At 38.6% G+C, this 22,699-nt stretch overlaps 3 protein-coding genes across 8 annotated transcripts; all 3 read left to right on the plus strand.

Annotated features, from left to right (window-relative positions):
• Nucleotides 1-1,585: 1,585 nt before the first annotated feature.
• On the plus strand, nucleotides 1,586-11,816 carry slc4a1b (solute carrier family 4 member 1b (Diego blood group)). Its single transcript, XM_079372282.1, has 17 exons — nucleotides 1,586-1,605; nucleotides 3,035-3,203; nucleotides 3,676-3,811; nucleotides 4,535-4,604; nucleotides 5,146-5,188; nucleotides 5,914-6,098; nucleotides 7,080-7,290; nucleotides 7,397-7,600; nucleotides 8,163-8,311; nucleotides 8,448-8,642; nucleotides 8,743-8,991; nucleotides 9,125-9,214; nucleotides 9,388-9,554; nucleotides 9,649-9,890; nucleotides 9,990-10,159; nucleotides 11,075-11,248; nucleotides 11,400-11,816. The coding sequence occupies exons 2-17, from the start codon at nucleotides 3,047-3,049 to the stop codon at nucleotides 11,478-11,480; spliced, it is 2,523 nt and encodes an 840-aa protein (XP_079228408.1). The 5' UTR covers nucleotides 1,586-1,605; nucleotides 3,035-3,046; the 3' UTR covers nucleotides 11,481-11,816.
• A 923-nt stretch (nucleotides 11,817-12,739) lies between these two features.
• LOC306842175 (upstream-binding factor 1-like protein 1) lies at nucleotides 12,740-18,272 on the plus strand. Of its 2 annotated transcripts, none has more exons than XM_079372286.1 (16): nucleotides 12,740-13,064; nucleotides 13,142-13,339; nucleotides 13,855-13,941; nucleotides 14,148-14,303; nucleotides 14,401-14,465; nucleotides 14,558-14,630; nucleotides 14,796-14,845; nucleotides 15,460-15,601; nucleotides 15,722-15,763; nucleotides 15,846-15,905; nucleotides 16,087-16,148; nucleotides 16,261-16,450; nucleotides 16,539-16,586; nucleotides 16,685-16,750; nucleotides 17,080-17,139; nucleotides 17,228-18,272. In XM_079372286.1, the coding sequence occupies exons 1-16, from the start codon at nucleotides 13,050-13,052 to the stop codon at nucleotides 17,276-17,278; spliced, it is 1,365 nt and encodes a 454-aa protein (XP_079228412.1). In that variant the 5' UTR covers nucleotides 12,740-13,049; the 3' UTR covers nucleotides 17,279-18,272. The 2 variants fall into 2 exon arrangements, with proteins under 2 accessions (XP_079228412.1, XP_079228413.1); XM_079372287.1 differs by having other exon boundaries at nucleotides 12,743-13,064; nucleotides 13,164-13,339.
• A 235-nt stretch (nucleotides 18,273-18,507) lies between these two features.
• Nucleotides 18,508-22,390, plus strand: atxn7l3b (ataxin 7 like 3b). Of its 5 annotated transcripts, none has more exons than XM_079372295.1 (10): nucleotides 18,508-18,597; nucleotides 19,118-19,165; nucleotides 19,283-19,394; nucleotides 19,498-19,630; nucleotides 19,760-19,931; nucleotides 20,212-20,312; nucleotides 20,431-20,453; nucleotides 20,613-20,658; nucleotides 21,332-21,347; nucleotides 21,438-22,390. In XM_079372295.1, exons 3-10 carry the CDS (start codon nucleotides 19,344-19,346, stop codon nucleotides 21,517-21,519), a joined length of 624 nt encoding a protein of 207 aa, XP_079228421.1. In that variant the 5' UTR covers nucleotides 18,508-18,597; nucleotides 19,118-19,165; nucleotides 19,283-19,343; the 3' UTR covers nucleotides 21,520-22,390. The 5 variants fall into 5 exon arrangements, with proteins under 5 accessions (XP_079228421.1, XP_079228425.1, XP_079228424.1 ...); XM_079372297.1 differs by lacking the exon at nucleotides 18,508-18,597 and adding an exon at nucleotides 18,617-18,785; XM_079372296.1 differs by lacking the exon at nucleotides 18,508-18,597 and adding an exon at nucleotides 18,951-19,015.
• Nucleotides 22,391-22,699: the final 309 nt, after the last annotated feature.

Genomic DNA, 22,699 nt, shown 5'->3' on the forward strand with positions numbered 1-22,699 from the left:
TGGTTGGATAATGACACAGTGCGATGGTTTTCTGCACATACCATGCCACTGTATTTACTATCAATATTATGGGTGAGACCAGAATGCACCCTTCTTTTGGATGTGTGTTTGACAGAGAATTACAGTGTGCATAAAGTCCCACCCATTTTCAGGGCACGCACACACACACACATACACACACACACAAGCACGCACACACGCACACGTATACACACACACACACACACACACACACACACACACACACACACACACTGCTTTAAAGGGCTGGTGTTTATAAAGTCATGCTTTTTATGCCACTCTGGGATCAGTCACTTGTCACTGCTGTCAGGAGGTAAGTGTCACTTTTTCTGCTTGCTTTTCACACATTTTCCTTTTCCAAACAAAGCTGTAACTTTGTGGAATGAAAATATTTAAAAATAATAATAACATAACATACTGCTGTCGGTCAGTGTTGCAGCAAATTGATATCTTAAGATTTGTGCAGAATTGCAAAAGTGTTAGTTTAATTTTTAAAAAAGAATCCTGCAGATTTCATGACTTAATTGTGTGCAAAGACCGAGAGGGATTTCTAACTGCATTCGAAATTGCGTGCTGTGAGCAATCCAAATCATAGGGAGAAACATCAGTCAGCAAAAGTGATCAAGCCCAAGACAAAACATCTTCAAAGCTAAACAGTAGGACACAATCAGTTTACCTTAAGAAGACAGTTGAGTCATTTTATTGCTCATTTTGAACGCTGTACTCAGATTTGAAAACCAGAATTGTTTGTTCACAAAAAATATGCAAAGTAATGAAAAGTGGTATTATTTTCTTACCCACATTGTGTTATACTTTAAAAAATGTACCTTCATCAGCAATATTTTTTTATAATTTTTTTTTAATTATTATTATTATTATTTTTTGCAAATGCGGTACACGTAATATTTTAATCACCAGTCACTATATTTTTTCCTAAATTGAGCAAAATGCATTATAATCTTTACAAAAGCTACACAGGAGGCGACGGATCCATTCAGCCAACTCTATTCTTAAAAAGCATGACACTTTGCAGAGTCTGCAAAGATATACAACACATGCACCAGTCTATGCAAACTGCAATTAACTAAATGTATATTTATCAATCAGAGATCTAAGATTGTGCAAACACAAGGAAGGGCCACAGACAGACTGTCTAGTCAGTCTAATCCGAATCTTCTGCCCCATTACTGAGCTCTGTTTTGGAAATAAATCATTCTGTTGTGACAGAAAACTTCAGCTCAGGTCTAAACTAGATTTAAAAAAAATGGACCCTGGACATGTCCTACATTTCCAATACAGTTAACATTTAAATAGCTTATTTAAAATGTAAATGATGTATTCAGTTATTCTTCACAAGTTAGAGTTAAATTTAATAATAGATAAATAAAGCTAAACATAGAGTTTTCATCTAACTTCACATTTTGCTGGAAAAAAAATTAAATATGAAACCTATGACTTTTTAAAGGTTTATTCTATTTTCATTGTTTTTCGGGAACAACCTATAGTCTTTGTAAGAGGGTTCATTATGTCTTTTACAGCTGACTGGAACATTAACACAGTCATCAACTCCAGTGCAGAGTGCAGGTAAGGGCTGCACAGACATACATACACACACACACACACACACACACACACACACACACACAGGCACACTCCAGGCACACGAAATGTATTGTCAGTCCAAACATGTCAAGGGGGAGCCATCACTCCTCACCGGAAACTAGCAGTGGCCCAGATCGGGGGGACGGCCATCATGTTTACCTTATAGACACAAAGTCACACACGAACGTCAGATTTCCACAGTAGCTTGATCCCTGTCCACACCTGAGCTGCCAAGTACAAGACAGTAACAACAGGGGCCTAATGTCAGGCTGCTGCAGTGGGAAACAACACATCAAAGATCATCAGTGTTTTTGTAACGCAGTGAACCATGAATGTGATCTTATCTGAAGATACTATAGGCTTTATCTCTCAGGAGCTTTTACTCATGTAAACCAGATTTCTATCGCTCTCTCAGCCTGTGATCGTTTCAAGTCAAGGAATATTCAATACAGTTTGTTCAAAGATCTTTTGGGAAATTACACAGTAAAGTTCAGAAAAGGAGGATTAGCCTTGTCTTGTATTGTGCTCAGTAAAGAGTTTGGATAAGAGGTTCAACAAAAATGAAATTGCAACATTAAATGGATCACTCTGTTGTGAAATAGTTTTCTAATAAAATGAATGATGCAATGGCAAAGGAAAATGGAGAATAATACTTCAATGATTACATTAAAGATTAAAATCGTGTTTTTCATCCCTTAGAAGGAGTTCTTTACATCCATTAAAACAGAGGGTTCTCTTCCACGAGATGAAAGACACACACTGTTCCAAGTTTGGATTGGCTTGCTGATGGCAGACAAAAATGAGTTTTTCCCTTACATAAACAATATTGTCTATCTTCAAAGCTGTTGCTTGATATCTTTCTCTAAACCATAAACAATAAGAACATAAGACTGAAACTGACACTATAACTTACAAGAAACTAAAACTCAGCATTTTTACAAAATGAAAATTGAACTGAAATTGAAAATTGAAAATAAACTAAAACTAATAAACATTCAAGACTAATATAACCTTGGACACAGATTTAGTTTGGCTCACCACCTAGAAATCAGCTACTGAATATAAATTGAAATAATTGTGACTTTGTTAATATAGACGACCAAAATCATGTGGCTCTTTTTTGGGGAGGTTTTTTAATAATTACACTCATCTTTGCAGCATTAAATTCCCCATTTGGTTTACATAGATACTGATGAGCTTCAATAGAGGTTTAGTAGAGAAAAACATGGAAAATAGTACACAAAAGAAACAGAAGACACATCACAGATATTAAACAAGTGTACAAAAATGTTTTTGTGTTTATGGATGGAAATCTTTTATCTCTTATCTTTATCTCTTTTAACCTGATAATGTCTATCATATAAATTATTAATGATGTAAGTCTCTCTGTTTGCTCTCCGTGCTCTCAAAGGCTCAGGGAGGAATGAAGGACCAGAAGCAGGAGCCCTACTGGCAGGAGACAGGTCGATGGGGAGGCTACGAGGAGAGCTATGACCCTCAGGCTGGAGTGTGGGCATCCTCAAACATCTCCTACCTCACCTTCAAGAGCCTCATCCAGCTCCGACGCACTTTGAACACAGGTCAGAGGAGGACAAATGAAAACAGGAGCATGAAAAGTACCTTACCCAAATAGATTTTTTAAGTACAGGTTCTTATAAAATAAAACTTAGAACCTGTTAATAACAAATGCATAGTTATATAATAAGTGTTTCGGGTATAGGGTCTAGGGTATAGTCAGACTTTAAGATCTGCACCTGCATTACGTGATGCACAAGAGCAATAATTATATCCAATATTTGTATGTATACTAAAGTAATCCATTCCTTGATGAGGGAAGTTTACTTAAAAAAGTATTTCTGCATGGTATTGTTTATCTAAATAAGAATTGTTCGACTCTAAATTATTTTTCAATAAATTGGGTTGGATTAAAAAAAATAAAGAGGTAATTTTTCGCTTCCCTAGTTGTTTTCATACAGTACAGTACATCACACTACCGGGTGCAAAAATAAAACCTGGTGGTGCATGTCAAATCAGAATTTGTTCTTTTCTAAGGTGTGACGATTTTCAACTGTGAAGAGCGGACTCTGGCCAGCATAGCTGAGAAGATGGTTAATGAGATGGTGAACAAAAAGGAGATCAGACCTGGAGACCGTGAAGGACTGCTGAACTCTTTCCTTCCAAGCCAAAGGTATCCTTCAAGTCATTACACAAAAAGACTCAAACCTGATTTCTACCCATATATAACAAAAAGATGCATATTATGGGAAATATAATTTCCTTTATTGTGAAGAGTTAGGTATATATATATATGAAGGGATGCTGGTTTAGTTTAGTTGTTAGAGTGTGTACCCTATGAAGAGAGAATATATTAAATCTGTTGGTTACTTCAGAGGTGCCTCCTGTAAAGCTGAAGATGGTCCCAACCTGTTTAAACTGCCTAAAACTCATCGTAGCTTGTGTTTTAGCCTTTTCCACAATATGTAAATAAACATGATTTAATGTGTTGTTCTGTGAGCTTCAGTGAACCTAATGGACTTTCTTTGTGACCTTTTAAAATGCTAGGCTAACTGTGCTTAACAAAGCTAACATGTCTGCTGGTTGCAGCTTTATTGTTGGTGCAAAGACCAATAAAAACAACACTATGTACTATGGATATTAATTATTCATTTTTGATGTTGCAATTTCCAATAGAAAAAAGGCAACATGATTAGCTAGCATTTTTTAGGGCTTTTCTGTAGCTATTTTCTCGAGCTTGTCCACATTTTTACAAATAAGAATTTGTTTTAATTTCTTGCAGTCTCAAAATATTTTTTTTGTTGAATTGTAATGACACATTTCACATAAAATCTAACTATTAGGCTAATTAAATGAATAATCTACTCTGCTTTTCTTTCACTTACTCTCTATCCAGCCAATCAGACCCAGAAAGACAAGCGCTATCTGACAGGCTGGAACTGCAAAAGTTCTCAGTCAAGGAAAGGGTAAGATCTTCCAATGATTAAATCAATATATGTATCGTGGACGATAACATGATCTGATATCTTCTCAAAGGCTGGACGGTGACTGTCATCTTAAACCACTTTGGTAGTCTTTTACAAGAGTAGAGGTCACAAAGGATTGTGGGTTTTGGATTTCATGGATTTCTGTGAGATGCCTTATTATTATTATTTTTTTTTAATTACCTTTACAGTCCTTCACATAGGTTGTGAAAGTCTTTGGTGGATCTTATTAAAGTTGAAGGGCAATAACACAAGTATTTACATATTAAATGCTATTGCTAAGGTCATGTAAAAGTAAAAATTATGCAAACTACTCTGATGCCCAAAACTGTCATTTACATTAGCAAAAACAGAAATGAATATTTGATTTATGTTTAATTAGAGTAGATTATTTCAACTCTCTGTTGAGCAGATTTTCAAATTAAGCTTAATTTTTACAATGTTATATTTTAAATGGTGATAATGATATAAACAGGAAATTGGGTTTAACTAATTTGGTCATCTCATCCTGTGTTTCCTTCAGGGGGAAGAATCTGACAGAGTTGAGGCTTCCATGGTGCTCGTAGGTATGTGTGTTTTCATTGTGTGTGTGTGTGTGTGTGTGTGTGTGTGTGTGTGTGTGTGTGTGTGTGTGTGTGTGTGTGTGTGTGTGTGTGTGTGTGTGTGTGTGTGTGTGTGTGTGTGTGTGTGTGCAGGGTCCAAAATTAACACCCGCCAAGCGCCAAATGCGGGTAGATTTTCTGTTTGCTCTTGGAAAACTTGCTCTCCTGAATCAAGCTATTCTCTCCATTATTTAAAATGTATATACTGACCCTTTAAACTTGTATTTGCCTTCGAAAGTCTGCTGACAATTCTGTAGACTGTGGACTTATAAACTCCAAAACAATCTCTGTCAACCATCTGAAAACAGCCTGTTACAAGCTGCAGAAGAGATGGCACAGCAAAGTTCCTCTCACTTCCATGCTACTTAGCTGGTCTGACCTTCTCATTAAGGTATATGACAGATTCTTTTGTGACTCTATACCACTGGAAAAACTCACTATTGTAATTAAATTCAGCTGAGTTGAACCTACAGTATCTCCAATTTTCCTGCAAGGAACTATTTCCTCTCACCCCATCCATCGAAGATATGCAACGATGCTGTCAAGGAAACTGAGATATAGCTTGTGTGTGTGTGTGTGTGTGTGTGTGTGTGTGTGTGTGTGTGTGTGTGTGTGTGTGTGTGTGTGTGTGTGTGTATCACTCTTAGTTGGATTTGAACTTGATAATGTTGCATTTCTCTTTGTATCAGGAGCGTTGGACTTTCTTGAAAGGCCCACAGTTGTGTTTGTGCGTCTGAAGGAGGCGACGGTGCTTGACTCTGCATTGGAGGCCCCAGTTCCTGTACGCTTTGTGTTTGTCCTGGTTGGCCCTAGCAAGTCTGACATGGACTACCATGAGACCGGCCGTGCTATGGCAGCACTAATGGCTGACAAAGTGAGTAAAATGAAGAAATAATTCCAAATCCAACATGATTTTTTTGAAAATAGCAAGAGCAATTTAATTTATAATGCCCATGCCATGATACGTAAACTAAATGTGTTTTAAACTAAGGTTAAACATATTTATATATTTACTATGATTTGAAATTGTTTCCACAGCGAATGAATAAGTTATAGAGATGAAATCCATCGAGTCATTCACACCACATCAATCATCAAACACTAAAGGCAAAATCAAATCAAAATTCTGCAAATATAATAACCACACATGTAGAGTAACTATTCATATGCCTGGCAGATACATAGATTTTGAGTAAAGCCTTAATAGTAGAGACAGTTGTAATGGAAAAGAACATGCTATCATATTCACTTTTTCAAAATCCAAAATAGTTTTCTTTTGATCCATTGAAGACACAATTACATTACAAATTAAATACTAGGTTGAAAATATAACCTACACCCCATCCACTCTTGGTGTGGTATTTGAATACAGATACATGGAACGATCCTTTCTGTTGGTCTAACTGATAAAGAAACAGATGACACAGATAAATAATGCAATCTGTAAGTGATGTAATAGTGGATCAAATGGTTACAACATATTTTCAATGTAAAATCCATGATTGTCCAGTTTAGTTGTAATTCAAAACTAAAATGACTGTGTGTGTGTGTGTGTGTGTGTAGGTGTGTGTAGGTAGGTAGGTAGGTAGGTAGGTTGGTAGATAGGTTGGTAGGTATGTAGGTGTGTGTGTGGGTAGGTAGGTGTGTGTGTGTGTGTGTGTGTGTGTGTGTGTGCTTTATGTCTTTATAATTTAATTCACAGTTGACTCAAAATTTGGCAGATTTACTGTTCACAACGTTCAAACGTGGATGTGTACTCTAAGGCCTCGGCACAAAACTAAATGATTCTGTAAATGCCAATACAGGCCTTGTCAGAGTTCTCTGCTGATATTTTAACTCTTTTATTCTCTCCCAGGTGTTTAACCAAGCAGCATTACAGGCAAAGAGCACCCGTGAGCTCACGGATGCTGTGGCGGACTTCATGGACTGCAGCATCGTAATCCCACCTACTGAGATCCAGAATGAAGCCATGCTTTCATCGCTTATCAGCTTTCAGAAGAAACTGCTTCAGGAAAGATTTCGGTCCTCTGAGTCATCTGTCCATCTGGACTCCAAGTCACGCAAGGGTGAAAACTTAGAATGTTATACAGCACATGCATAATCACACCAATATGTTGTAGAGAATGATTTTCTTAAATAGTTTATGTACTGATAATGCCATGTTTCTTTCAGTTTCCTTTTCCTCAGGGAGTCCTCCTGAAGACCCCCTGTCCCGCACAGGGCGACCATTTGGGGGAATGATTAAAGACATAAAGAGGCGTTACCAGTATTACAAGAGTGACATTACAGATGCTCTCAATGCACAGGTCCTTGCTGCCATCATTTTCATCTACTTTGCAGCCTTGTCTCCTGCCGTCACCTTCGGAGGACTACTCGGTATGAGACTATATATGTACGACTCGAGCCCATATACTGTTAACAATATTTGGTGCAGCTGGGTGCTGGGTGCAGCCTGCAGGTTTGAAACATGAAGTCGATGCAGATATTCAAACAACAGTCTACAACGAAACGATTACTTTTCCATTGACTTATTACTTTAGTAACATTTCACACGTTCTGAATGAGTATATGATTTCAATATCATCATCATCATGTTTTTTTTTTTTTTTTTAAAGAATGGTCCCAGTTAGTATATAATATAATAAACTAGGAGATGCAGGGTGTGGCCACTTGTAAGTGAAAAGTCACGGTCATGGTTACCTTGTCAATCAGGATAGAGCCGTAGAAATGTGTCTCCAATGTGGCCACTCCTGGCTCCTTAGAGAAAGACAGCCATGGCCAAAATGATACAAATAAGGCATAAGAACATTAGTCCACAAAACAATGGGTAATATCTTTCGGGATATGTCAAATTAATATAAATGCAGTCTTTGAAGGAAACATGGTTTTGTTATTAGAGTGATCCTTTAACACTTTGTGATGATCCTTTACGTTGCAGCTGATAAGGTTGACAACATGATGGGTGTTCCAGAGCTCCTCATATCCACCAGCATTCAGGGTGTTATCTTCTGCTTTGTTGCTGCTCAGCCTGTCCTGGTCATTGGCTTCTCTGGTCCTCTGTTAGTGTTTGAGGAGGCCTTCTTTGCTGTGAGTTAAAATACTAAATCCCTCATAGTTTCAGTGTAGAGTTTTTGTAGTCTCTTCTTCTTGATTTCTGTCATCATGCATTCTATCCAACATTTGTTTGTCAGAGTTCAACTTATTCTCAGTTTCCTTCATTAAGTTCTGCAAGTCCCAGGGCATTGAATATATTGTGGGCAGAGTATGGGTTGGAGTGTGGCTGGTCATTATTGTGGTCATCATCGTGGCCTTCGAGGGCAGCTTCCTGGTGCGATTCATCTCCCGCTTCACCCAGGAAATCTTCTCCATCCTCATATCCCTCATCTTCATCTATGAAACCTTTGCCAAGCTCGGCAGGGTAAAATCCTCCACGTCAATTTATCAATCATCATGTATCCAAATGAAGCGAGAGACCAGATCAGAACCTCTTTAACTGCTCTCTACTGACTTCTCATTAGATCTTCCAGGCCCATCCGCTGATGCTAAATTACGATCATCTGAATTCAACTATAGAAAATCCATGGCACCCAAGGGTGGAAGAGACAGTGATTTATGACAATACTACTGGCAACACAACCATTATTGTCAACACTATTAAGCCACCTTACCCAAACACAGCCCTGCTCTCCATGTGCCTTATGTTAGGCTGCTTCTTCATTGCTTTCTTCCTGCGACAGTTCAAGAACGGCACTTTCCTTCCTGGTAAGGTGAGTCCAAAGGCCGTACACAGATTGTTTCAGTTCCTGCCAATTATTAAAGGGCACATATGTCATATTATAAACTCTATGATTGAATTTTTCACATTCAAACTGTATATTTGTTGCATTTTTTTTTTACTAGATCAGACGTTTGATTGGTGACTTCGGTGTGCCTATTTCTATTTTCCTCATGGTTGTGTTGGATTACAACATTGAGGACACTTATACCCAGGTTGGCACATTCCCATTTGTTAATGAAATTCTTCAAAAAGTCAGATGCCTATACACACATTGAAATGCAATTTTCCTGACTTGTAATCACACCCCATTTACTTACTGCCCAAGAACCCCAAGTACCAAAGTTATTGTCCTTATTCTATGCTAAACATAGCTTTGTTTTTGCAGAAATTGGTGGTTCCCAAAGGTCTGATGGTGTCTAACCCAGCCAAAAGAGGCTGGATGATCAACCCCTTTGGAGAACACCAAACTTTTCCTGTGTGGTTGATGTTTGCATGCTGTGTCCCGGCCGTGCTCGTCTTCATTCTGATCTTTCTGGAGTCTCAAATCACCACGTAAGTCTTTTAGTCAAAACTAACAACCATGGAAACTACAAATGATTCCTTTGCTATTTAGCTAAACTTGTTCATATGTTGGATTTCTTAACAGTCTCATTGTTAGTAAACCTGAGAGGAAGATGGTTAAAGGCTCTGGGTTCCACTTTGACCTGCTGGTTTTAGTTGGCATGGGAGGGCTGAGTGCAATATTTGGGGTACCGTGGCTCAGTGCTGCCACGGTGCGATCCGTCACTCATGCTAACGCCCTCACTGTCATGAGCAAAGGACCAAAACCTGTGATTGAGAAGGTGATGGAGCAGCGAATCAGTGGCATTGTGGTTGCATTGCTGGTTGGTGAGTGCTGTCCCATTTTATAATCTTAATCTTAATCTCTACAGTGTTATCTTTAGAAAAAGATAGCTTTCCTTTATCTGACTGAGTTTTTGTGTCAAGGTCTGTCCATTCTTATGGAGCCGATTTTAAAGATGATTCCGATGTCCGCCTTGTTTGGGATTTTTCTCTACATGGGAGTAACATCACTCAATGGTATCCAGCTGTGGGATCGAATACTGCTCCTGTTTATCCCCAAGAAATACCATCCTAATGAGCCCTACGCCACCAGAGTAAGAGCTGCCATGGAGACTGATAAAGAAATGTGATGTTTTTTGTTTGAAATAATATTATTATTTATTATTAGTTATATTATGAGTTCAGGCTTGATGCCACTTCAGTTTAAGTGAAAATCACAATTGCCTAAAACAGTAAGCCAACTTAAAATACTGGAGGGAATGCATTATAGGGGTAAGAGCCTTCAGAAAGAGAAAAAAATCAAAACAGATGAAAAATAGAGGCGCTCCGATTGAATGGATGGTGTAAATGGAGTCAGAAGATTTTCAGCCTGTGGGGCCTGTGGGGCTTTGATCAGGGACCAGTCTGTCTTCTCAAATATATCAGACTCCAAGGAGACCTCAGATTAAAACACACGAGCCACACATTTCAAGCCATGGATAGCGTGAATTAGCACATTTCTCTTAATCAAAATTGGATCCCCATCTTACTGAGCTCTTCATATTGTGTCACATCTGTGTCATGATATTATTATAGCCAAAAACAAACCTAGAGCCTTTTCAGACTGTGATTCTGTAACAGTACTGAAGTTCTGCATTATTATGCATTATTCTTTATTGATTGCGCAATAACACTAATTTTGGTGTCTCAAAGTGTCACAAAAATAGCTCTACATACACAGAGTCTGACATGAACACACACACACACACACACACACACACACACAGCGCGGTTCTCTCCCTCTGGCTAAGCCAGCTCCCATCTCGCCCTTTAACTCCTCTGTTACTACCTCTTATACCGACATAGAGGTTGGACGACTTGGTACCACCATCTCGCCTCTTTGAGATTCAGATTGAAGGCAAGATGTTACAGGGTTGTGAATATCATACCTCGATCTGCCAACATAAAAGGCCTACATGTTTTAATTAGTATATTTGTTGATGTCTAACACTTCTTCACGTCTGCCCCAGGTGAGCACAGGCCGGATGCACTTGTTCACAGCCATCCAGGTTGTATGCCTCGCAGTATTGTGGATTGTTAAATCCAGTCCAGTATCCCTCGCCCTTCCTTTCATACTCATCCTCACCATTCCTCTACGCATGTGTATGACTGGGCATCTCTTCACAGAACTTGAAATGAAATGTGTAAGTTGGTACCTCTCGTCATGTATTAAGTAAATGCAGTTGTACATAATTAAATGAGGCATTTCTCAAATGCTGAGCTGATGTTAAATGTGTGTGATGGTATAAAACATTTATGCTTTGTGTCTGTTTGTGTCTATTTTTTTTTCTTTAGCTGGATGCTGATGATGCCAAAGTGACATTTGAGGAGGAGCCAGGGCAGGATGTATACTGTGAATCCCAGATGCCCTTGTAGATGCATTTTACGGCAGAATTTAATTGATCAAGAAGATATTTATTTCACATGTGGCTCAAATAAACTCCCTTGTCGCAAATTTGGTGCCCTTGGGAAAGTTTCTAGTTCCAAATGCAAACATCTTTATTCTATCAAAATGGATCAAATAAATATCTTATAACAATTGTTTGGTTGAACAGTCCTTAAGAGAATCAATCAATTGTTCAGGTAAATGATTTGCATTGCTTTGTTTCATTGGTTTTTCTTTCACAACTCTTGTGCCTTACATACTACTGAAGCTATAAACATGAATATGATACTGACGGGTTTTCTGGAAAATGACTATGCAAATGTTTTTTAAGCAGTCCAATCAAGAAAAATGAATACAAAATAAAAAAGGAAAGATTGATTTGTCAGTGTACACTCTTGTTGTCGTTTTCAGTGAAATATTAAATGTTATTATCTAAAATGTGCCACTTAACTTATTGCTGTATTCCCTGAATGAGAGAGAGGAAAATCAACCTGATAACACTAGAAAGCCAAAGCACAACACTATTAATACAGGGAGATAAAATGTTGATTTGTTGCAAAATGTGCACTTTGTGTTTTTCTTTTGCCATCTCTTTGTTTTCTCCCTTTGAAAACAAAAAGTACTTGCCAAATTAACCCTTGCCTTACTTACATTGGGTGATCTTAAAACTACAGTTAATGAAAGCAGAGATCACTAAAATGCTTTTATTATCCTTTTTTATTTTTGCAAGGTGTTATTCATTGAGGACAATCAGCTTTAGTGCTTACATTTATGAACAATATGCATGTGACACCAGAAACTCTCGAAACAATTCTCTATTAAAAAATAAAATGAAAAAATTGCAGAATTGAAATACAATCAATTCGAGCAATAATTTTAATGACAGTAAGTGATTAATTAAGATTCAAGGGACTAAATTCCAGACAGGGGGAAATAAATGTACAAAATAGAGTGTAAAGTAGAGTGTGCAAAATATATATAGAACAACATGAATAGATGGTTCTATTTTCGGATCTGATTGATTTTCATACTTTTTAGTCTGATTTTTAGACTGTTAATTCTTGGATTGGACTAATTTAGGAAATCCGTGTAATCAGATCAAGGCTCTCTTACTGATATTAATGTCGATTAAATTCTCTGAAAGCGTTTGAAACGCAGTGCCATCTTTTCACCTTGTCTATAGAGGGCAGCATTGCACTCTCCAGTTTACAGTCTGCCGGGGATCCTTCAGAAGAAGTCAGAGAGGAAGGCTCATTGGCTGTTTTTGAGTGACGATGTCTATGCCACCTTCTGATTGGTTGCTGTGCCGCCTTCCATACAACGTGTTGGTCTTCCTGCTGTATGCTAAAAACACAACAAATAAACGTGTCTCAGTTACAGTCCTCTGTATTTTTCGTTCCTTCGGTGGAAATAACTTTAGAGACGGACTGTAGTTATTGAATAGGGCGGTTCGGTTAAATATCAGGAGCTCTTTGATAATCTGTCAGTGATTTAGGCTCAGCAGTGTGCATTCACGTGGTTCTGCCCAGTTAACGTGCCTTCTACTTTAAACATGAGTGATGTTGATGAATCGGGTAAGTACCGCTAACGTATATCTAATCTGATATTAAACTTTATTAACTAACATATGTGAAGACACTGAGTGTGTCAGCCTGACTGTGTTCTGACTACAGAGTGGACCCGAGAAAACCTCCACAAGCTTTGTGTTTCACTGAAGACCAGCATCCCAGAAAAAGAAAGATGTAGCATATACACCAAAGGCCTGAAAGCTGTGGACTGGAACATGGTGGCTTTCCATCCTTTCTCTCCCGAGGCATGCCTCGAAAAGTGGACGGAGATTTTGCAGAGGGTAAGTTAAGAAGCATTTCACTTCACAGTCACTGCTTTTAACACGCAACATAAACCTGCCCAAAGCTCCCTGGGATGCAGGAATTTAGATCTTAATGCTGTCCATATTTGTCCTTACAGTTTGGGTTTAGATTTAGATGTGAGAGGGCCTTCCTAACCCCCAAAACGCATCTTAATTAAGAGAGTTATGCTGATGATCATATATCAATAGGAAAGTAGTCTCAGGGTTTGCATGAACACAAGGATTGATTTACAGTATTTAACAGTAATATATTCTGTTTATTGAAAGGAAGGTGTTTGTGCTACTAACAGTGCTGACTGGTACTGCATCTAACATTTAAGGAATACTGAAGATTTATGCTTTATCAACCAATTTTTATTGCTATTGTGCCAATTCATTACAAATGTTAACTCCAGGCTGTTCACATTTATATTACATATTATGAATGCAACAATTTAGATTGTCAGAATATTTGTTAGCAGGTTAAGTCAAACGTCCTTGTTGCATTTGCTTAGATGCGAAAGATGCGAACCCTGACGGAGCTCGTGGATGAAGCTGAAGACGCACTTTCTCATCCTGTCAGCGATTCAAACATCACAAAGGTACGCATTCACCAGCTCCCCTGATAAAGACACTAATCTCGATGTGAGCTGGTGTGTATTTTATGTATTCTTCTGTACAACACTCTGGTCATCTGTGGTTGTTTTAAAGTGCTTAACAAATGCAGTTGGACAGATATTCTGCAGACCCAAGAGTTTCTACCAAAAGCTTGAAACAGTTTGATGCCATGTGACATTATTTTCCGCAGATCTACCCAGATCTCCCTAAAAGACCGAGCCCTCCAAATGCTCTCTTTTATGAAGAGAACCGTGCCAAGTATCAAGAGAAGCACCCAAAGATGTCAAGCCAGAAGATATTGAGGGTCCTAAACAAGAAGTTCAAAAAGCTCTCAGCTGAAGAGAAGGTACAGTAATGGAGATGCTGCTGCTGCTGCTGACAAAAAAGCCCCTCTTGCCAAACGTCATTTAGAAATAATGTTGACTTACCAACATATTTTTCAGTCTCTGTATGTGGAGAAACACGAGCTTGCAACTGAAGAACACACGACAAAGATGCAGGAGTTCAGGTAGTAAATAACAATGTGTATCACATTCAGTGTTATTTGGCCTCTTCTGTCTGTGCATCTTCAAGTGTCAAGCCAAAGTTTCTGTCTTTCAGGAAAAAGCATCACTTACCTCCCATGCCACAAAGACGCTGCAAGAGGAAGAAGATGTCTGAAGACAACACACACGTATGTGATGGACATATCAGAGAGTTACCGTGTGTGTTGTTTCCCCTGGATACATCCTGAACACAATATTACGATGAATTACAAAAGTATATATCATAGAGAAGTGTTTGTTTGGTTTTAAATCTGAACCTAACTTTCAATATGTGACATCTCTTTCAAAAACAGGATGGAGAGGATTTTGAAAATAAAGCTGGTTTTCCTCCCAAGCCTCCTGTGTAAGCCCCCCCCCCCCCCCCCCACACACACACACACGTAATGTATGTAGTTAATTCATAAAAACAGATTTAGAATACAACACACCTGCATATTGTTGAAAGGTTTGGGAATACATCTTTAGATCCAGCCAATGAGAGGGGCTGTTACTGAAAAGGTGCATAAAATGTTTTACCCTTTTTTACATTTCCAGCTTCATCCACTAGGCCTTTATTTCTGTTCGTGATTACATATTTGAAAGCCCCCAGGAGGAACACAAAAGTCTGGAGGATTACCTCGTTTCGATTTAGAGTTTGCAACGTTTTTATCACTTTTTATATATTATTTAAATGGTCCTTCTTTTTTAGAAGATTATGATTTGGGGTTTTCTTGCCTTTATTGATAAGGCAGGACAGTGAATAGGGTTGGACACAGGGATGAGAGAGTGGGTGTTGATTTGGTAAATGAGGGTGGGATTTAAACCGGGGGCTGCCTTGAGGGCTGTAGCCTTTGTACGTGGTAATACGCACTATTTAACCGCTGGACCGAACCGGTGCCCTAACTTACCCCCCTTAAGCCAACAGTAACTTCCCGGGCAGTGAGTGAGCGTTTGCTGTGTTTGTGTTTGTATCTTTAGAAACGGCTACAATCTGTTTTGCAAAGACCAAGCAGGATCTATCGAGTGTGACACTGGAAAAAACAACATTACTCTGTGGGCTCAGCGGTGGCGAGATTTGACTGAGAACCAGAGGGACAATTACAGAGAACGCTGCAGAAAGGTATGAACACAGATGCACTTTGCTAGTGTAGGAAAAAAAACAAAACACACCCTTCATTACCTGCAGTCAAAAAGGGAACTGATGTCGAGTCAGAATGAAAAGCTTTGATTTTTCTTTCAGCTGAGGAATGAGTTCTCAGTCAAGCTGGATGAATATCTAAAGGTAAGTTGTCCATAAGGCCACAGGTTCAGCATTGACCCGACACTGACAGACTTCTTGTAACGACAGTGTTTATGTTTGTCAGGCTTTTGACGCAAAAACGCAGAAACAGATCCTTGAAAAGCACTGCATCAAAAGACCGAAGGTTAGAAGTACCCGCATTATTGAACTCTCTTCTGTCTTTTTGTGTTTCACCGTGCTTCATACATTCAACAACATACAACAACAGTTGGTGTTCAATGTTGGCTTTGTTTATGTACTTATTGCATCAAAGAAGTATATTGGATGGATCTTGTCTTTGAAAATAATTTGTATCATTTTTGCAGGAGATTAACACAGTGAACAAGCGTGTGAGGACATTTACAGGCGAACCCAAGATGCCGCCTCCGTGAGCAAATAACCTCAGCACCTTCACAAGACTTCATGCATAAATGCATTTTAACACATCTCTTTTCCCTTAACTTCTTTGACGTGGGGGGGGGGGATTTCTTGTATTACAGAGCTGGTAATACCTATTTCCTCCAAGATCAAATGGTACTTCTTAAGGAGGAATCCTCACATTCAAAGATGAGCCTCAAAAGAGTTCACCAGATGTGGAAGGAGCTCCCGACGCAGGAGAAGAATCGCTACAAAGGGAAGGCGGCTGACAATATGAGAAGTTATCAAAAGGAGCTGAAGAAGTGGTTCCAGGTAATGTGAAGCTCTTGCTCATTTATTGAAATTTTTTCCCTCAAAACTGGGAGCTCCTTTAACTTTATCCACCTTTTACATTTTTCAGAAATTGACACCAGCGGAGCAGAAAGACTATCTGTTGCATAAACCCAGTGTACGTTTTTTTTGTTTGTTTTAGATATATACTTCTTAAAGTGTCTTTTTTTCAGTTTGTTTTCCAAGCTTCATCATGAACTTCCTACCTTTTTGCAGAAAAAAAAACCCCTTGAAGGTGTCAAACCAGTTCCTTGCCAAGAAGACCCCTCCTGCAAACCCTCAGTGAGTGCTTCTTTAATTTCTGCTTGTGTGTTTGTAGTCCATTTGACTTGACTGGTTACAGTGTGACTACAGCCCTAATGGGGTCAAACGTGAATACAAATGTGGATAATTTTGCTTAACTCAAAAAATAATAAAATAATAATCTATTGGGTATTATGTGATATATTGATATATTATGTATCGTACCCTTTTGTACTACCGTATATAAAACTATATTTACCATAATTGTAATGGTTGTCTTTATTATGACACTTATTTAATTTTTTTTTTGTCTGTACTTGTCTGAGGTTAAAGATGAATTTTCAGTTCATGGTTATTGTTTGTCACAGGATTCAGAAGATGAACAAATCGAAATCAGCAGCAGTGATGAGGACGAGATCATTCTGGAGGTTTGAATGCCATGTTTTTTGTTTTGTTTTCTCATTTAATTTACAACTCTGCATTCAGGAGTTTTCATCATCATCTTCTGGTCCACAGGGTGAGGAGTTGGAAGGAGGCGGAGATGACATCCCGTTTGAGTTATTTTAGAAGTTGAAAGGATGGACAGCAGGTGACATTCACACAGCAACCTCAGAGCTGGATTCTGGTTGTACAGGATAATGGACGGCTGCTACGATTCTAATGCTTCAATGACAGCGCTATGGCAGCAAGGATGCCACCATTATTCCTCCCATGCAACATGCAAATTAGAATTTCACAGAGTGCCAAGGACAGCATGTGCTTTAGGTTTCCCAATTTGTGGGAATTCATCTGGCAATATCAACCATTGTCAACTGATGTGACCTTAAAACCCTGGAACACATGGTTTTCATTTTTTATCACAGGATTTTCACATTTAACTTTCTATAAAGTCTTTCTGAAAATAACCAAAACTGTTTTTATTCTGGCAGAAAATTGTGTTTGTGGTTACATCATAAGAAACTCATCAAGAGAGATTTTAAAAGACTGTAGAGATTATAAATTTTTGCTAATATCTTTATATAGGGCTTTGTTTTATAATCAGAATATTTTTATTGTAGTTTATTTACACATTGGCTACAAATAATTTAACTTGGTAGTTTCAACATGCATGTCCTAAAATGGTCTTATCCCGTTTTGTGTATTTAGTTAAAAAAAATAAAAAATAAAGCGTGCAATTGTTTTACTTCTCCAATTTTCAAATTTCACCAAATCAACATATTGCACCTTTAACACATGAGAGAATGATGGGAGGGGAGAATTAGGGCCAAGAAATTCATTTTAATCTGACTTTTACAACATAATCCGTCTGAGTGTATCCAGTCATCAACATACACTCTTCACTCTACCATTACACTTCTGTTAAAGAGAGTGGAAGTATAAAGTTAAAGGAAAAAATGATGAAAAATACATTTTAATCGCCATTCAGGCAGGCTCTTTTTAAAAATACTTTATGGGATTGCCAACTATTTAGTTACAGTCTAACTTCCTAACAGATCAGGGTAATAGCAGTAGCTTCATCTGCAAGGGATCATCGACCAATCTTTAAATTAACCGCAGAGAATTTGAAAAACTTCTTGAATTCTATCTCGTTTTTTTTTTCACTCCTAAATGTTATGAATAAAACTTTGACATCTTTGGATTTACTTTGGGGAAACACTGATCAATTGGCAATTTTAAAGAAAGAGTTGGGTGACAATTTAAGACAACTGCAAAGCCGACGAAAAGGTGGATTTAACCCTGGTTTCTTCGGTGAAGCCGCATCATTCACGCGCCTGGTGAGGTGGAAGAGACCCAGCAGCAGAAGAAACCTTCAGTGGAAACTCGTGCAGCGATCGATTGCTACTGTCTGATCCCTGTGATGTAAAGATGGATGCCTGCCGAAATAGGTAAATAAACACAATTAGCTCGTTTGCTTGGCTGTGATTTCTGTTTTGTATCAACGACAGAAGTTATATCTGGACATAAGGGTTTTTGGTTTTTCTCAGTCGATGTTTGAAGGATGGATTTTAGAGAGTAAAAGCCGCAGTGCAGCAGCGGTGTTGGGTTCGGGGACAAGCCTCGGCTGGATTCAAATGTAATTTCTTGAACAACAAAAACCGTTCAGTCACCCGCAAAATGTGTGACACAGTTTCTATATACTTAGTCAAGCTTTACGCATGTATTATTGTTAGCTGATAGCTGTAGCCACTGTTGACCTGGAGGCTTTGTGCGGAGGTCCAGCAGCCCTTTTCAATACACGGCTCTTTGTTTTCTTCACCCAGGTTTGAGCTACTTTCTTCAAACACCAGTGCTCGACCTAAAAGGGTGCTGTTTTTAAAAAAAGAAAATAAAACATTGTGTTGTGTGCAGTTTGTATGGAGATGGTGTAGCCTCCTTGCTGAACCAGTTGTTTTCTGTGATTAACAGGTTATAAACGTGGGAAGTGTCTCCCCTGGCAGTTTTCACCGTGCAGTTGTAAGTATCTACATCAAAATGCAATGCGTTGAATGTCGAGCCATAGCTGATTTACACTCATTCATCAAAGACCGCTGCATTCCTAACTGTGTCCCCCCCCCCCCCTCTCTGCTGCAGCCCTGGTTTGGCCAATGCAGCATGAACACAGCACTGTCGGCTCATCTGGTAGTTCTGGCAAATGAAAATGGAGGAGGTTTCAATGTCCAGCCTGGACAATAGCAAGCTGGAGGTACAGAGACAGAGACGCATAGCAGTATATGGTATTTACATATATATGTAGGATACAAACACACATGGTCTGACAAGTGGATGTGGTGTACCTCCCCTTCCAGGGCCTTGCTCAGGACATCATGTCTGACCTGGTGGAGGATGCATGCCTGGGTCTTTGCTTTGAGGTCCACCGGGCCGTCAAGCAGGGCTATTTTTTCCTTGATGACACGGACCAAGAAAGCATGAGGGACTTTGGTGAGCATTGAGTCGTTCTGTCTGCCGAGTCAAATAATAATAATAATAATAAAAAAAAGACACTAGATCATAAAGGAGGGGCCGAAGAAAACATGATTAGAAGTGCATGTATCTGTCTTATATTTGCAGAAATTGTGGACCAGCCAGGACTGGATGTATTCGGACAGGTGTACAACCAGTGGAAAAACAAGGAGTGCGTATGCCCCAACTGTAGCCGAAGCATCGCTGCTTCACGCTTTGCCCCACACCTGGAGAAATGTCTGGGAATGGGTCGCAACAGCAGCCGCATAGCCAACAGAAGGTATCAAAGAATAATCCCTGACAGGGTGTTCAATGAAAATATATCACTTTCTAATTTTGTTTGTGATAAAAATGAATTCCCTGAGCGTGAGTATATGTAATCACTCTTCCTGGCTAGAAATACCACAGAAATGCTTTTCCTTTTCCATCGGTTTAGCCAAATAGAGAGATAAAAACAGCTTCAGGTCAGAGAGTGTTTGTTTTCTAATCCCACGGTTATTTGCAGTGAGTAATGCTGAGTCAGTAAGTGTGTGTCAGGCTTTCTTCTTCCCTTTTTACAGAATAGTCACTGGAAACAACACTAACAACAAGTCAGAAAGTGACCAAGAGGATAACGACGACGTCAACGATAATGACTGGTCCTACGGGGCAGAAAAGAAAGGTGATGTTCCACTGCTCGGTATCTTTCATGTAATCATCCAGACATCCACAGAAGTTGGACAATAATTACATGAAACTAGAATCTCTTTATTCTAAACACATCTGTTTTTATTTCACAGCCAAGAAAAGGAAATCTGATAAGGTATCTTTTTTTGTCTTGTTAGACCCTAATGAAGAATACACCATCTTGGGCCAGCATAAAACTGTTAATTATACATGTATATATAGTAATAATTACTATGAACACATGGAGTAATACAAGTGAAAATCCTGACAGAAGATGTTCTCTTTTTCAACCCAGAATCCAAACTCACCCAGAAGATCCAAATCGTTCAAACATAAGAACAGTAAGTGAACATTTGTTTTCTTAAAGGTGTATCTGGCGCACTTTTGTCATAAGATACCCAAAGTTTTAAGGAAGCTCACCCTGTTGGTTTTTGCACAAGAAGGGTGGACATACTTGGAATTCTAGAAAATCAGAAACAAGTGTTAGTTCATATATTCTTCCTAAATGTTCATCTAACCTGTGAAGCACATAAACACTGAATACTTTAAGTTAATTTACTTATCATTAAAACACTAACTGTTTAATAAGTAGAAATTATCCTGAAGTAGAAAACAATTTGAATTTTCTGTAGAACTCATTAGCATGTTTGTGGTCTCAAATTGCAGAGAACATTGGTTTACTTTATCTGCTACTTATGTACAGCAGGTATGAGTCAGTGATAAATGCAGGGAACAAAGTAAAGCATGTATATAATGTTATCCATGTTTATACGAGCATGTTTGCAGAATGAATTCAGATGTTTTAAATAACAGAGCTGGTTGCATTAGAGACCTGCTCACATGAGCTGATTTTAAGGGTGCTCATGACATCGGGGTGCTCAAATGAGATTAACCTAAACTTGAGTCCATAACATTTATCAACATTGATGATTCTCTAACAATGAAAACAACTCCCATGATCCCATGCTACTTTATGACTTTATCAAACTTTGTCTTTGTTGTTTCCTTTGACAGACCCCCTCACAACAGAAGTTATGTACTGTTAAGTTTATTCCTATATATTTTTAACTATCTCTTACTGTGACTGTCTTGTGACATCCAGCCTCCTGTTTACTCCCATAGGCATGATGGGTCCTAGACGTCGCATCGACAACCAGGAGAGCCCGCGCATGCTGATGAAAGATGAGGCATTCCCTCAATAACGCACTCAGCCACCAAACACACATTCTCATTGTGACGTGTGTCGGCACACAGACACGCACACGCACACATGGGAAGACCAATAACACTTCTCTTTTGGTTCTCTATGTCGTGAAATCAATGGACGTCAATGTTAAGGTGACATTTTTGGCGTTTGCTGCTCTGCAGAAGCAGTCTAGACCTCCCACTGTATACTTGACAGTTGTTGTTTTTTTCCACAATATCTTCATACCAACATTTTATCGTTTGTTTTTTGTTTTTTTATGCTGGAGTCCAAAATAATGAATATCACCGTTTATAATGGCACTGCACAGAGATAGTCTTGTGAAATGATTCAGAGGCCGAGCAGAGGCAGCTGTGTGAAGAGTGACGTGTGCACATACACTATGTTATTTCTTTTAAGGACTGAAATGATTAGCCAGTAGGTGTACATATAATTCCTCACCTTTTGAAAATAGTAACGTCAAAGACAATCATTACTAATGGTTTGTCTTTTATTTTACACTCACTATCAGGCTTTAGTTCCACAGAGTGCGAGAGAGAAGCAGCTCTCCCTGTCATTCAACTGTGGAACCTTGATTTCTTTTTTTTTCTTTTTTTTTCTTTTTTTTATAAATGTTCAGTCTATGAACCCGTAACTGTTCAAGCAGGTATTTTCTGCAGACAGCAGGTATATTTTGTTTCATTTTTTTGATGAATAGATCAGCTTGTTTTCTAGCATTCAAAATGTCTTTGTATCATGTGTTTACATTGTAAAGGGTTACATATATCCTTAGTGTGAAGTGATAGTGTAAATATTCCAATAGTTGAATTGCTGCTATCATGGCTCAGTTTGTTTCTGTCTAGCATAATAAATGATTTGTTACCTGTCAATATGTGTTGTCTTAACTTTTAACACAGGCACTGAAAAGGGATTTGATGAGAATAAACCGAGTAACCGTGATGAGGTTCATAGCCAACAGATACAGATGAAATGACCAACAGGGGAGGCTGTTGATCCATAAACTACAGATGTTTCACTTGTTAGGATTATTTTAACCTATATATTTTAACAATTATTAAATGTTACAGTTTTTTCCCCCAATACAATAGTGTCTTAGATCTTAACCTGAGTAGAATGAGTAGAGGTTAAAACCAACTCAAAGTAATGTTCTCTTGGCATACATTAACTTTCTCGCAGTA

Source organism: Symphodus melops, assembly GCF_947650265.1.
Source record: "Symphodus melops genome assembly, chromosome: 21".
Classification (NCBI taxonomy): domain Eukaryota; kingdom Metazoa; phylum Chordata; class Actinopteri; order Labriformes; family Labridae; genus Symphodus; species Symphodus melops.

What these genes read in the sequence shown, in the direction of transcription:
- slc4a1b (XM_079372282.1), top strand. Translation starts at nt 3,047, where the DNA reads ATGAAGGACCAGAAGCAGGAGCCCTACTGGCAGGAGACAGGTCGATGG. An exon ending in CACCTTCGGAGGACTACTCG is followed by an intron (nt 7,601 to 8,162) that starts GTATGAGACTAT and finishes TTTACGTTGCAG; the next exon opens with CTGATAAGGTTGACAACATG. An exon ending in TGTGGTTGCATTGCTGGTTG is followed by an intron (nt 9,891 to 9,989) that starts GTGAGTGCTGTC and finishes TTTTGTGTCAAG; the next exon opens with GTCTGTCCATTCTTATGGAG.
- LOC306842175 (XM_079372286.1), top strand. An exon ending in ACTGCATCAAAAGACCGAAG is followed by an intron (nt 15,906 to 16,086) that starts GTTAGAAGTACC and finishes TCATTTTTGCAG; the next exon opens with GAGATTAACACAGTGAACAA. An exon ending in AGGACGAGATCATTCTGGAG is followed by an intron (nt 17,140 to 17,227) that starts GTTTGAATGCCA and finishes TCTGGTCCACAG; the next exon opens with GGTGAGGAGTTGGAAGGAGG.
- atxn7l3b (XM_079372295.1), top strand. Translation starts at nt 19,344, where the DNA reads ATGAAAATGGAGGAGGTTTCAATGTCCAGCCTGGACAATAGCAAGCTG. An exon ending in TGGACAATAGCAAGCTGGAG is followed by an intron (nt 19,395 to 19,497) that starts GTACAGAGACAG and finishes CTCCCCTTCCAG; the next exon opens with GGCCTTGCTCAGGACATCAT. An exon ending in AGAAAAGGAAATCTGATAAG is followed by an intron (nt 20,454 to 20,612) that starts GTATCTTTTTTT and finishes TTTTCAACCCAG; the next exon opens with AATCCAAACTCACCCAGAAG.